General features: G+C 41.2%; 1 protein-coding gene across 1 annotated transcript in view; it reads left to right on the top strand.

Annotated features, from left to right (window-relative positions):
• The window catches only part of PTPN1 (protein tyrosine phosphatase, non-receptor type 1), a 13,987-nt gene extending 5,379 nt beyond the window's left edge, over window positions 1–8,608 (top strand). Inside the window, exons 4-8 of the mRNA XM_009998662.1 lie at window positions 1,451–1,588; window positions 3,252–3,461; window positions 4,194–4,355; window positions 4,544–4,776; window positions 7,900–8,608. Coding sequence (XP_009996964.1) covers window positions 1,451–1,588; window positions 3,252–3,461; window positions 4,194–4,355; window positions 4,544–4,776; window positions 7,900–8,107 — 951 coding nt within the window. The 3' untranslated portion in view covers window positions 8,108–8,608. The remainder of the gene's footprint in view (window positions 1–1,450; window positions 1,589–3,251; window positions 3,462–4,193; window positions 4,356–4,543; window positions 4,777–7,899) is intronic.
• The last annotated feature ends 3,367 nt before the right edge of the window (window positions 8,609–11,975 follow it).

Below are 11,975 nucleotides of genomic sequence, written 5' to 3'. Positions count from 1 at the left end.
CTACTTCTCTGCACTGCCAATGGTTTTAGACAAAATGAATTACTGTGATCCCTTAGGGCAGGCTGCTTACACTTCTCAGCAAACAGCAGTGGGTGACCTACGGCTGAGCACAACAAAATATTATTTGCAGACACATTTGGTGGAGAAATGAGACACAAAGCCAGTTGCTCTCTCTTGAACATCAATTTAAAAAAAAAAAGTGGAGAGAATTGTAACTGCACTGTACACCCCAATAAACTAGAAGATGTATTTTGAATAAAAACTAGAATTAGTCTGAGCAAAACTAGTGTTAGTAACCTATCAACACAATACCAGAGGGTTTTTGTATTTATTAAAATGCTGTCAGAAATCATCTTAGTCTTGATAATGCTGTTCTTTTCTTATTGTTCTTCCACCACAACTTCAAAGCCTTATTATTTGCCCTTGAATAAGAGGCATTAGCCACGTCAAACAATCCATTCTTGCATGTTGAGGTGTGGGCAAGTGCTGTTCATAATCCCAGTTCAGAGGAGCAGTGCTCAGTGGCAGCAGTAGCAGGACAGTTCTCCCACTCACAATATTCTTAGGTTTGACTGTCAGAAACATGGTTGCTGACTCTAGTCATGTTGCTCATGAGTTTCTTTAGTTTCACTTTTCTCCTGCACGCTGCAAAATGTGCTGCTTCTCTATTTGGTTGACTCATTTAAGCATGTAGCAGTCCTTGCAAAACTGAGCTGTCTGGGAAACTTTACTGAGAAAATTGAAATTCTGCCAGAAGGATGTAATGGGAACATTTGCTGAATGTAGGGGTTTTTTTGTTTGGCACTTTACTTTTAAACTGTGTCATGTAAAAATCAAAATTATCTCACTGCTATTTTTATTTCTGTGGTGAGGGAATGTAATAACCAAAAATCTCATCTGATGTTACACTTACAAATTAGCAATGTTGTAATTCTCTATATGCAGTTTATTCATAGAATTCGTAACACTTTTTCACAGTATGTTCTTTCTTGTTAAGATCTCACTCTTCTTTTGAAATGTAAATGTTTGACATGAGGATTATAAATAAAATGCAGAGTAGGCTAAAATTCAGATTTCAGCAGACTTTTGTTTGTTTGTTCTGACACAAACTAGAATAAATAGTGGTTTTGGTGATTTTGATTGGATTCCATAACTTCTCACTCTTTAGCTTACATGTAGAAGACAGCTCTACCTAAAGAAACCTACCCTCAATCATTAGGTATTTATATTAGTTCAGTCAGAGTTAAAATAATCTGACTCAGAAAAAAGTCAGTGAAGATGTGGTTCTGCAACATAAAGGAAGACTGATATTGTTGACACTAGAACTGGTGCTCTTTATAATATAAGCAGATGAAGAAACTGTCTCATAAGGAAATGTATTTAAGGATGTTTATTCTTTGCCTTTTACACAGACATCAGTGACATATAAATGTCTCCTATTTGGTTTTAGGTAAAGTGTGCACAGTACTGGCCACAGAAGGAGGAGAAAGAAATGTTTTTTGAAGATACAAACTTGAAACTAACATTGATATCTGAAGATATAAAATCATATTACACAGTACGACAGCTAGAATTGGAAAACCTTACGGTAAGGTCAGAAAGTATTACCAGTCAGAGTCTTCAGCCTCTCTGAGGTGAGATTCACCTCCTCATCAATAAGGTCTTGAAAAAGATGGTCATGAATTGTAGCAGATTTTATTCTGGCATTGGTGGTTCTGCATGAGATTGATTGTTCTTCAGCCTCTACTTTGTGTGTTGTGTAAATGAAACTCTTAAATATTTGTGAAACTTATCCGGGGAAACTACAAATCCTTTTCATCACTTGGCTATACACTGAGTGAGAAGGTTAGTGACTACCTTTCTGAGAACCCCTTATAAAATCCCTTAGTGGATGTTCTAGTGCTTTTGTGTTACAGCTGAAATAATTGCTTTTCCTGTCACAGAAGCTTTTTGCTTGTCTTGTTCTACGGTTTGTTTTTAGGCTTTGGCTTAAATTGCCAGGTTTTGTATTGATGGCCTTCATCAGAAAGCAGGAATTGTTTAGTCCTCGTCCTGCAATGAGCTGTGTGGACCTTGGTACATGGATCAGGCCACTAGTTTTAAGATAAATAACTCTCTTTTTTTTTCCTTTTGTGCAATACCTAAATAAAAGTACACATGCTGATTCCCACCTCTCAGCACTGCCCTGTGTTAGGAGCAGTGAGGGCTAATCTAAAGCTCCTTGGGGAGACTGGCTAAGGAAGAACACCATTAACTTTCACTGACTGCAGGTGACTGAAGATGTCTGAGGTCCTCAGTGGTGCTGAGATGGGTGTGTATGTGGTGATGTGCTAGCCTGAGTTCTCCTCTGTCCTGGTACTGCTCACTTCTGGAAGACACAGTTACTGCTTTGCTTGTCTGTTAGCATCTTTCATGCTTCATCCTGCCAGGAAATGTGAGACAGCAGATAGGAATTTGACTAAATTGTGGCTGAGTAAGAATTTAGTTGGTGTAGTTTGTGGTGTGTATTAACTACAAGGTCTGCTGTAGAGATGTTTAAGGGTTGTAGCTCAGCATTCTAGGAGAATGTGAGCACCAGTGTTTTGGTTGTCTTGGAAGACAAGTCTGCAGGTTGGGAACAAACCTGTTAAGGAACAGCTGTGATAGTGCAAGCGCATTATGTTCAGGAAGTGCAAAGGGCATCTATAACTTGAGGTACTTAAAGAAATCTTAAAATAATCTTTTATTGTTAGAAATTAGAAGGTAGTAGTGCCAACTATCTCATGGCCATACATGCATTTGAACTGTATTGGAAAAAAACCCATGTTATACATAAGTACATTTTCTTATCCACTTTCTTTTGCTCAAAATTGAGACCTTTGCAACAAGATATAATTATTTTGTAGTTTCTTAGCTGTGCAACTGTAAAAGCTCCCTCAGACTGGTGGAACTTTTGACATTTGAATTTAAGCCAGCTGTTCTAAAGATGCAGTGTGGTCTCAGCAGCATACAAAGCTGAGCAGGCACATGCCTCCGTTCCATGTGAGTCAGTTCTTTTAAAAGGAAGTAGCTAAAAATTTTCCAAAGGCACAAATTTGAATTTGACCTAAATGTAAAAATATCTAAAGCTGTATGTCTAAATATGTATTTTGCTAGGAAAATGAATGAGGAATTGTATTTGCTGATGAGAACATTGCTGTAGGCAGTGGTGCTCTGGCTGCTTCTGACTGGTGGGTATGAACTAACAGATGCCCTAAATACTCTCTCTACAGACACAGGAAACTAGAGAGATTCTGCACTTTCATTATACTACGTGGCCTGACTTTGGTGTCCCAGAGTCACCTGCTTCATTCCTCAATTTCCTGTTCAAAGTCAGAGAGTCTGGCTCCCTGAACCCCGAGCACGGGCCGGTTGTGGTGCATTGCAGCGCGGGAATCGGCAGATCGGGAACTTTCTGTTTAGTGGATACGTGTCTTCTACTGGTAAGAGCTGCACATTCCAGAAGATATACTCTTTCTGTAGAGCTATTTTGAGGAATGGTTTGTTGTTGGCTCACAAAGAGCCATGGTATGTTCTGTGAAGTACTGGTGCACGCTATTCCCCATCATCCTACTCATATTCTGGTTTGGAAGTGTATTCCAAGGCAGATCTCATTCTTAACTGGCCATTTTAAGTCTGGGGAATAAAAGTCTGTAGTTTTTAGAGTGATTTGCAAAGAAAGGCTTTGTCCTTGTGGTTAAGAAAACAAAAACACTAGATGCCTGCTAAGTAATAGCGGAACCTATCCTGAAAATGCAAAATAAATCTAATGTTTCCTTTTACAGAGTCAACCTTGCTCGTAGGCAGAGGGAAATTATCCTGACTTTATGATAAAACTGGAGTTTCCTTGGCTTTGCTCTGTCACCATGACACACCTGACTGGAGTTTCCTTGGCTTTGCTCTGTCACCACGTGAGAGCAGCTGATACACACAAGTCAGGCCTATGTTAAAATGTCCTTTTATTTTTTCCTAGTTATATTTTCACAACAAGAGAAACAAAAAAGGGAAAAATGTGTTTTCCTTTCTCTGACTTCTTAGAGGCCAGATAAATAGCTGCCAGTACCAGATTTATTAGTTTAATTCTGTAGTGTGGCGGGTATTCTGAAGGCCATACTACAAAGTGAGTCATTCCATTGAATCTCAGCATAAAGCATGTTTCAAATTTTTATCTTCAGATGGACAAACGGAAAGATCCTTCTTCTGTGGATGTTAAGCAGGTTCTCCTGGAAATGAGGAAGTACAGAATGGGACTCATACAGACAGCAGACCAGCTTCGTTTCTCCTACCTAGCTGTTATTGAAGGGGCAAAATTCATCATGGGAGATGCTTCAGTGCAAGTAAGCAGAACTGTAGTAACACAGACTCTATTTGTGCTATTTCAGTTTTCTGGAAGTAGATTAAAATGTTTATAGCAAATGGCTTCTGTTGTACTGGAGGTACCGTAGGTTTGGAGGTTTTGTCTCTTTTTTTTCTTTTTTTTTCCCAATGCAAATCAACAGCTTAACAGGGCTTTTCCTTCCTGAAGGAACAGTGGAAAGAGCTCTCCAATGAAGATCTGGACCCTCCACCTGAACATACCCCACCACCTCCCAGACCACCAAAGCGAACCTCAGAAATGCACAATGGAAGGATGCATGAACACACGGAATTCTTTCCTAAACATCAAGTAGAGGAAGAGGTTACGTGTTCAGTCAGCACTGTGGAAGAGATGGTTCCAGATGGCAGAGCTCATTCATCTGTACCACTGATCACAGAGAGGTGAGTCATTTAGTTTCCTACATTTAACTGTCCCAGTTGCCGTACAGCGTTGAAAAGTTGTAGGACATCTGCTCATAAATGACATTTCATACAGGTCCTGAGTAGGCCTTGAACAAGTTAGTCTAATAGTAGTTCCAACTCAAAATCTTTACAGCAAATGTCTTAGACTCATGTTCTTTTAACTTCACACATAAGCTAGGGCCTCTTAAAGGATCCTGCTACAGTAAAAGTGACAGCATAATGAGGTGGCTTAGTCCTGATTTACAGTGTATGTAAAGTCACAGAGGAGCTCTTTCACTAGCTGAAAACTAGGCTGACTAGCTTTAGCTGCCCTTTGCTGCAATTAATTTCACACTTCTAAGACACTTGATGAAAGGAGGGAGAGAAACGCTGTGTAGAGGAGCAGTGGCACAGGTGGCAGTGAGGAAGCCGAGGATCCTGCCTGCTGTACCACTAGAGGTCACTCCCGATTTATGGCAGTGGTGTGGAACACGTGGAAATGAATCCCACTGCTGCTGGCATCCTGCCTGCTAGCTAGTTCTAATTAGAAAAACCGAATGAACACCACACAGAAAAGAAAAAAAAATAATTAAAAAAGATATATTAAGATAAATAAATAAATAAAACCCAGTACACCCACCATGGACAATCAAGGAAAAGTTTAATGGTCCCCCACTATATGGTCTCCTAGCAACACATCTTCACCCCCCCCTTAGAAATACTGAAATAAAATACCAATTTTTAGTATTGTCCTCATAACTAGAGCCTTTTTAGCATATGGAGCTGGCAGATAACATATTATTTATGTGAACCAGTGGGGAAGGGTGTGACTCTGGGAACTGGAGATGAGTGAGACGTTTCCAATAATCATTCTTCAAAATAACTGCTTGAAAAGAGTCCAGCACAGAGCCACAAAGATGATTAAGGGAGTGGAACATCTCCCGAGGAAAGGCTGAGGGAGCTGGGTCTCTTTAGCTTGAAGAGGAGGCTGAGGGGCGATCTCATTAATGTTTACAAATATGTAAAGGACAGGTGTCAGGAAGATGGAGCCAGGCTCTTCTCACTGATGTCCAGTGACAGGACAAGGGGCAGTGGGTGCAAGCTGGAGCACAGGAGGTTCCACGCAGACATGAGGAAAACCTTTTTCACTATGAGGGTGACAGAGCCCCCAACAGGCTGCCCAGGGAGGTTGTGGAGTCTCCTCTGGAGACATTCAGAACCTGCCTGGATCTGTTCCTGTGTGACCTACTCTAGGGGATCCTGCTCTGGCAGGGGGGTTGGACTAGATGATCTTTCAAGATCCCCTCCAATCCCTAACATTCTGTGATTCTGTAAAAATAAACCTCCTAATTTCATATAGTGGAGATGCTGAGGCATGAGGCCTCTTGTCTTGCTCCAAACTCTGCTGGAGGCAAGGAGATAAAACAGAAGTGTTTTCCAGCTCAGTGTGAAATCTTTTGATCAGGATTTTTCTTAATTCATTGGGGAGATGCTGGAAGTGAAATATCCAAATTCCAAACATCTTTACTAAAAAGAAAAGACATCTTAAAGTAAGAAGAGTGTGGCATGGTAGCACCTCCCTTTTTCTTCCCTGTGTTACAGTTCTGTTACCAGAATATTTGCTTGGGATGTGAGATGCCACTTAATGCTTTCTACATCTAACAAAAAGTATGGATTTAAAGTTGGCATCTTGTGTCTTCTCAATAGCTACTGTATAAATCAGAATTTCTCAGCAAAGAATTATTTCCTGGAAATGCTTTATACAGTGCAGTTTAATTGAACATAATACATGTCCAGCTCTAAAGAGCTCAGAAACTCAATTAGTTTATTACAGCCCTTTGTCTCTGAGACTGGAGTTGAGTCATCCTCTAGAACTGGCAGAGGCTGACTTCTACTTTTTACCTTACTGAAGTCCTAACTTATTGTCACAGTTTGACTCAGGATCAGCAATTAAACCAATTACAACAATGCTCTTGATCCCCTCTCCCTCCCACCCGGGTAGGGATAGATAGGGAAAGGAGAGAGAATAAAGAGAGAAGCTTTCTCAACTGAAAACTAAACTAGACAGCTTTAATTAAACACTAATGATAAAAGAAAACTTGTACAAATTTACAGAAGTATGTTCAGGCATGTGCAAAGCTCCTGTCACCTTCCCCCACCCCCAGCAACTCCCATGGCATCACCCAAGCTCTGAGCAGCTCCAAAATGTCCTGGAGAGAGTGGCAGAGCAGACAGGAACTGAGGGTGGAGTTGTGAGGGTCAGGAACACACAAGCCTGGGGATCAACAGTGATGGATAGATGAGGTCCTCCCCAGATGCTAGCCATGGCACAGCTATTTTCCCACCCACGTATTCCAGTGTCTAGGATGGAAGATTCCTGAGTTATTTTATATGTACAATGTCAGCAGATGTCTAGGAAATCCCCCTGCAAAGCACCTCCCTGCTGGTTACTACCCCAAAGATTCTCACAGCTTAATGCTGCTCTCCTTTCTACTTTGAACTGGAAGAATATGTACAGTAGATACAGAAGTTCCTGCTCAGTTAAGAAGCCTCTTTGGGTGTCAATATACTGCCAACAGGATGAAGGTTCTAGTATCTAGAAACAAAACCATGTTTAGAGTATAGTAAAGGTGAAGACATCTTCATTTCCATCATTAAAAGCTGTTGCAATGCATTTAGCCCCTCTAAGTCACGGCTGCATGAGCAAACACAGTTCCATCATTTTCTGACTTTCTGGGCAGGTGCTTGAGTTTTAGAGCCTTAATGTTCTCCTGGCCTGGATTTAGGTTGCATTTATGCTAGTTCACTTTTATCAGTCAAGGTAGCAGATTTGTGATAAGCAATGGGAGTAGATGGGAATTTAAAACAGTTTATTCTTTAAAGGGCAGAAAATACTCCCTAGCATAGGTTTTCATTACAAGCACTGTTCTAAACCTGAAATTTAATAGTCAGAACTTAAATACTGAGTGACAGGCTTTGGTGTGCCATCTGCTGGAGCTCCTGATAGCAAGATTTCCAGCCTTGTCTGTGATGTTCAGTGGGTGGGGCCAGGCTTCTATGGAGTCTGTGGCTTCCCTCCTCAGCGATAATCTAGTACTGAGTACTTGTTTCTTTGTTCTTAAGCACTAGTCAAGACACTGAAATTCGGAGGAGAACTGTTGGTGAAAGTCTGCGTGTCTCGTCCCACAAAGAAGAGTCGATGAAGTCAGAAAACTCAGAAGAGGATGATGAGAACATGGTGACAACTTGGAAGCCATTTCTAGTGAATATATGCATGTTCACTTTCCTCACAGCAGGAGCTTATCTCTGTTACAGGGTGTGTTTTCATTGATGGACATGCTAGCAAGATCGACCCTGCAGAAAACACCAACGACTGGATGGGTTTGTAACAAGCTCTGAAAGAAAGCTGAGGCATGTGAGCCTTGTCTCACTGGAAGCAGATCTTAGGTTGACAGGCCAGAACTTTGGTTAGGGCTTCAAGAGAGAATTGATGCACTAGGGTTTTATCTAGCCCTGTGGTCCCAAGAACATAATATTCTAATCTCAGGGCCTTAAAATATTCAGGAGTAAGCAGAGAAAATGCCAAATAGTCTGTTTTCCTTTTTTTTTTTCTTTTTTTTTAAACTAAATAATAGAATTACAACACATTGTTGTTTTTAGCCTTTTTTTAAAAAGCCAGTTTTTTCTTTTTTGTTTCAGAAAAACTAGGCATAAGTGAAACTTGCTTGTATTCTCCAAGTGTTGTAACCAAATACATGACTTCTATTGATGAGTTCCCAAAAAAAGAAAAAGAAACCCACACACCTGAAGAATGTAAACTTTTTGGAAGGGGAGGGCATTGGGGGAGAGGTGTTTGTGGTTGGTTTTTGGTTTGTTTTCTTAACTTGCATCATCATTAAAGACTGAGTTGTGGGCAGTGCCTGTGGTATTGATATATTTAATCTTGGCATAACTGTTCTTAAAGAGCTTATTGTTTTACATGTGTTTATAGAAACAGGCTTCTGCATTTGCTCAGGGTATCCCAACATGCCAAGCTATTTTTTTCCTTTTTTTTTTAAGTAAGTGTATCTCCTCCATGACTTTTGTTGCACTCTACTTGCACATATGCCTATTTACATTGCACCATCCTTTGTAAAGCTGTTTTTAGTTTTATATTCTGGGTTAGGAGAGATCAAGGGGAGGGAGAGAAACAGGAAGGGAAATTAAACCAAAACACGTCCACCAGCATTTTGCAGCTGTGCAGTTGGCATTTAGAAGGACCAGTTCTTAAACCTCATAATTTGGAATGTAAAATGAGTTTCAGTCTACATCTACTCCATAAGAAATACCGTGTGTCCTGCAAGGGCCAGAGAGGTACCACACTTAAAAGATATTGCAGGCAGTGAACAGGAATGCATTTTAATAAATCCAGAGCAATTAATGCTGTGGCAGCTTCCTTAAGACATAAAAAGTTCAACAGAAGACATGTTTATCTCTGAACGTATCAATTGGCTTATGATGCAAGTATTTGTGTTCTGCTTTTTTTAAAGCAAAGATTTAAAGTAATGGCTTGAAGATAATGCTCTTCAGTAACTGTAGGACATAGTGGTGCAATAGGCTCAGTCCTGCACCTCTGCAGACAGGGTTGTTGCTATACTAGAGTAAGCTGAGAAGGGGTGGTTTTGTCCTGTGGCACGTGGTGTTGCCACTGTCCTGCTCCATCAGGGCCTGTACCACAGGCCCAGGGCTTGGATAACATGAAGTGCTTGTAAATAAGGATTTGGGTGCATTGGTAGAACTGTGACTGGAAATTGGCATTGCACTAAACAGCCTTAGTCAATGCTGTTCCTTTTGTTATTATCAAATTATTAATAGTCTGAACAACTGCAAAGATTTCTTTGCTTGTGTCATGGTGCTGAGGAGAAGAGTAAATTCACTATTGAAAGTTGTAGTGATTGAAACTAAACCATGACAGCTGATTTGCAACAGTGTTACTAATCAGTTATTTTTATTTTTAAAAGCTTTTTAGATTTATAGCACTTAACCACCATTCTCAGTGCAAACATAGCTATGGAGTATCTTATGTAAGTCTCTCTCCACTCCATATTTATTTTTGCAAAGCTGTCTGTAGGTGTATCTCGTTTCTTTCAGTGACTAAGTTAGTGAACAAGGTGGGGGGGTGGGGGGATTTATTTCTATTTTGTGTTTTATTAAGCTTGCATCAAGGGCTTTTCAAAAGAACAGTAATAAATCCTCAGGTAGTACTGGGAATCAATACTTTACCTGTGAGACTGTTTGTCAGACCAGTACTTGAAAGGAGGAATGTTGTAATGAGTCACTTATTTAGTTATATTATTGGAAACATGAAAAATGAGTATAGAAAAAATGGTAATATATAATGGCTCATCTGTGTATTTAAGATAACAGTATGTGATTGCTTTGTCCCCACTATTCTTTCCATCATCTGGTAGAATATTGTTGTAATGCAACATCTGTACCCCATTTGTATTAAAATGCATGTAAAGTCTTCTAGTGTCCTGATTAAATACCATGTGCTTGAAAGGGGAAAGAACTTCTCTTTGTGCTTACTGATGTGCCCAAATTACATTTGCATGACCTGATCATTAAGTGGCTGTGGTTCAGAGGGTGCTGCTGGAAGTATCTCCGCTCAGCGCTGGACTGACGTGGTGTTCATCGGGTGACGTGTACTCGCCTCGTACTTGGCATGACTTCCTACTGAATTGCTGCGTTCTCTGTGTAACCCGGGTGTTTGGCGTGGTTCATTTCAGCTGAGTAAGTTCAGTACAGACATTCCAGAGAGTTCAGGGAGCCCTATTCACACCTCACCTCTGGCCACCTGAGGCAAGCAATAGCCAGGGTGTGACTTGCTGTGCCGCCGCCAGAGCTCGGCAGTGGCCTCTGACCTGCACAAGTACAGGCTCCCAAAGTGGTGGCCCATTATAAAAAGAAACAAACCAAAACCACCTGTGACACGCTATTCCCAACGGGGAATAGTTGAAGTTTTCGTCTTTCAAGGAAAGCAAAGCATCCTTTCTTTGAATCCAGAACAATTCTCTTGCAAATTATCCAAAAGAGAGCTGCTGTAAAGGATGAAGAAGTTTTGAGCATCCCCACTTCTGCCTGTGTATTTGGCCATTTCTTTCAGCTGTTCTAAATCCAGAACTTGGGCTCTCCTGGGGTAGGCTGTGGAGGTGTCTGTAAGGCCCAGTGAGGTGTGTATAAGGCTCAGAATACTGAACTTGTAACCATTTTTGTTTTGATGTCCTGTATATGTATGTAGTAGTTTGGGTGTGTATATACAGTAGCCTTTCAAAGTGGGTGTATTGGTTAACCTCTTCTTGGAAAATGGACAATATCCATGTTAAACTTGTTAGAAAGTTAGTGAGCTGCTCTGCTATATGCCTTAAGCAAATATTTACTCATCAGGTCTTTCTTTTTTACAGATTGCCATAAAATAAACTTTTTGTAAGAAAATAAAAAACCAAAAAAGCTAAATGTTTTGGTATAATGCATTTTCAGGTATCTTGTCTTTTGTGTAAGCCGCTGCAAAGGCCTCACAGGTTATAGTCAAATTGTACAGTTTTTCAATTTCCCATACCAGTTTTCAGTTCTCTTTTTAGTTGTAACAATAAAATTCTGTTTTTTAAAGAAGGTACATGAGAGTCTCATTGCTTCCTGACTCCTCAGGGCTGGAGCCCCTTGCTGTTGGTTTGAACCTCTTGCAAACCTGGGCTAGCATGGTAACTGGGGGGGTTGTTTGGTAGAGCAAAGTGAGTTAAGTGTTACGGTAAGAGCTTACTCCAGGGAGAACAGCAAGTGGAATCCCATGGCTCTCCCTGACACATACATCTCCTTCCTCCAGTATTTTACTTTCAGCCCGACCCCTCAAAGCCCGTGAGTATTTTCAGGAGTTAAGCTCGCTGAAAGCTGCTGCAAGCTGCCTCCTCCCTGCACCCCTTCCCCACCAGCAGGTTTCCCTGCAGCCCCTTCTGGCAGAGCAGCCCGGGCGGGGCTGCCCCGGCCCGACCCCCGAGGCCCAGGACACAGCCCTGCACAGACCGGCCCGGCCTTTCCACTCCCTGTGCCGCCTGAGGAAGGCAAAGACCTTTTGGCTACCAGGATTAAGCTCGGCCTCCCCGCGGTGAGAGCCAAGCGCCTTCCACAGAACCGTGACTGCAACACCCCCGGGTGGGCGACGC

Source organism: Chaetura pelagica, unplaced genomic scaffold (genome assembly GCF_000747805.2).
Source record: "Chaetura pelagica isolate M959 unplaced genomic scaffold, ChaPel_1.0 scaffold275, whole genome shotgun sequence".
Classification (NCBI taxonomy): Eukaryota; Metazoa; Chordata; class Aves; order Apodiformes; family Apodidae; genus Chaetura; species Chaetura pelagica.
The sequence above is the reverse complement of the archived record's forward strand: the minus strand, read 5'-3'. Positions and strand labels throughout refer to the sequence as shown.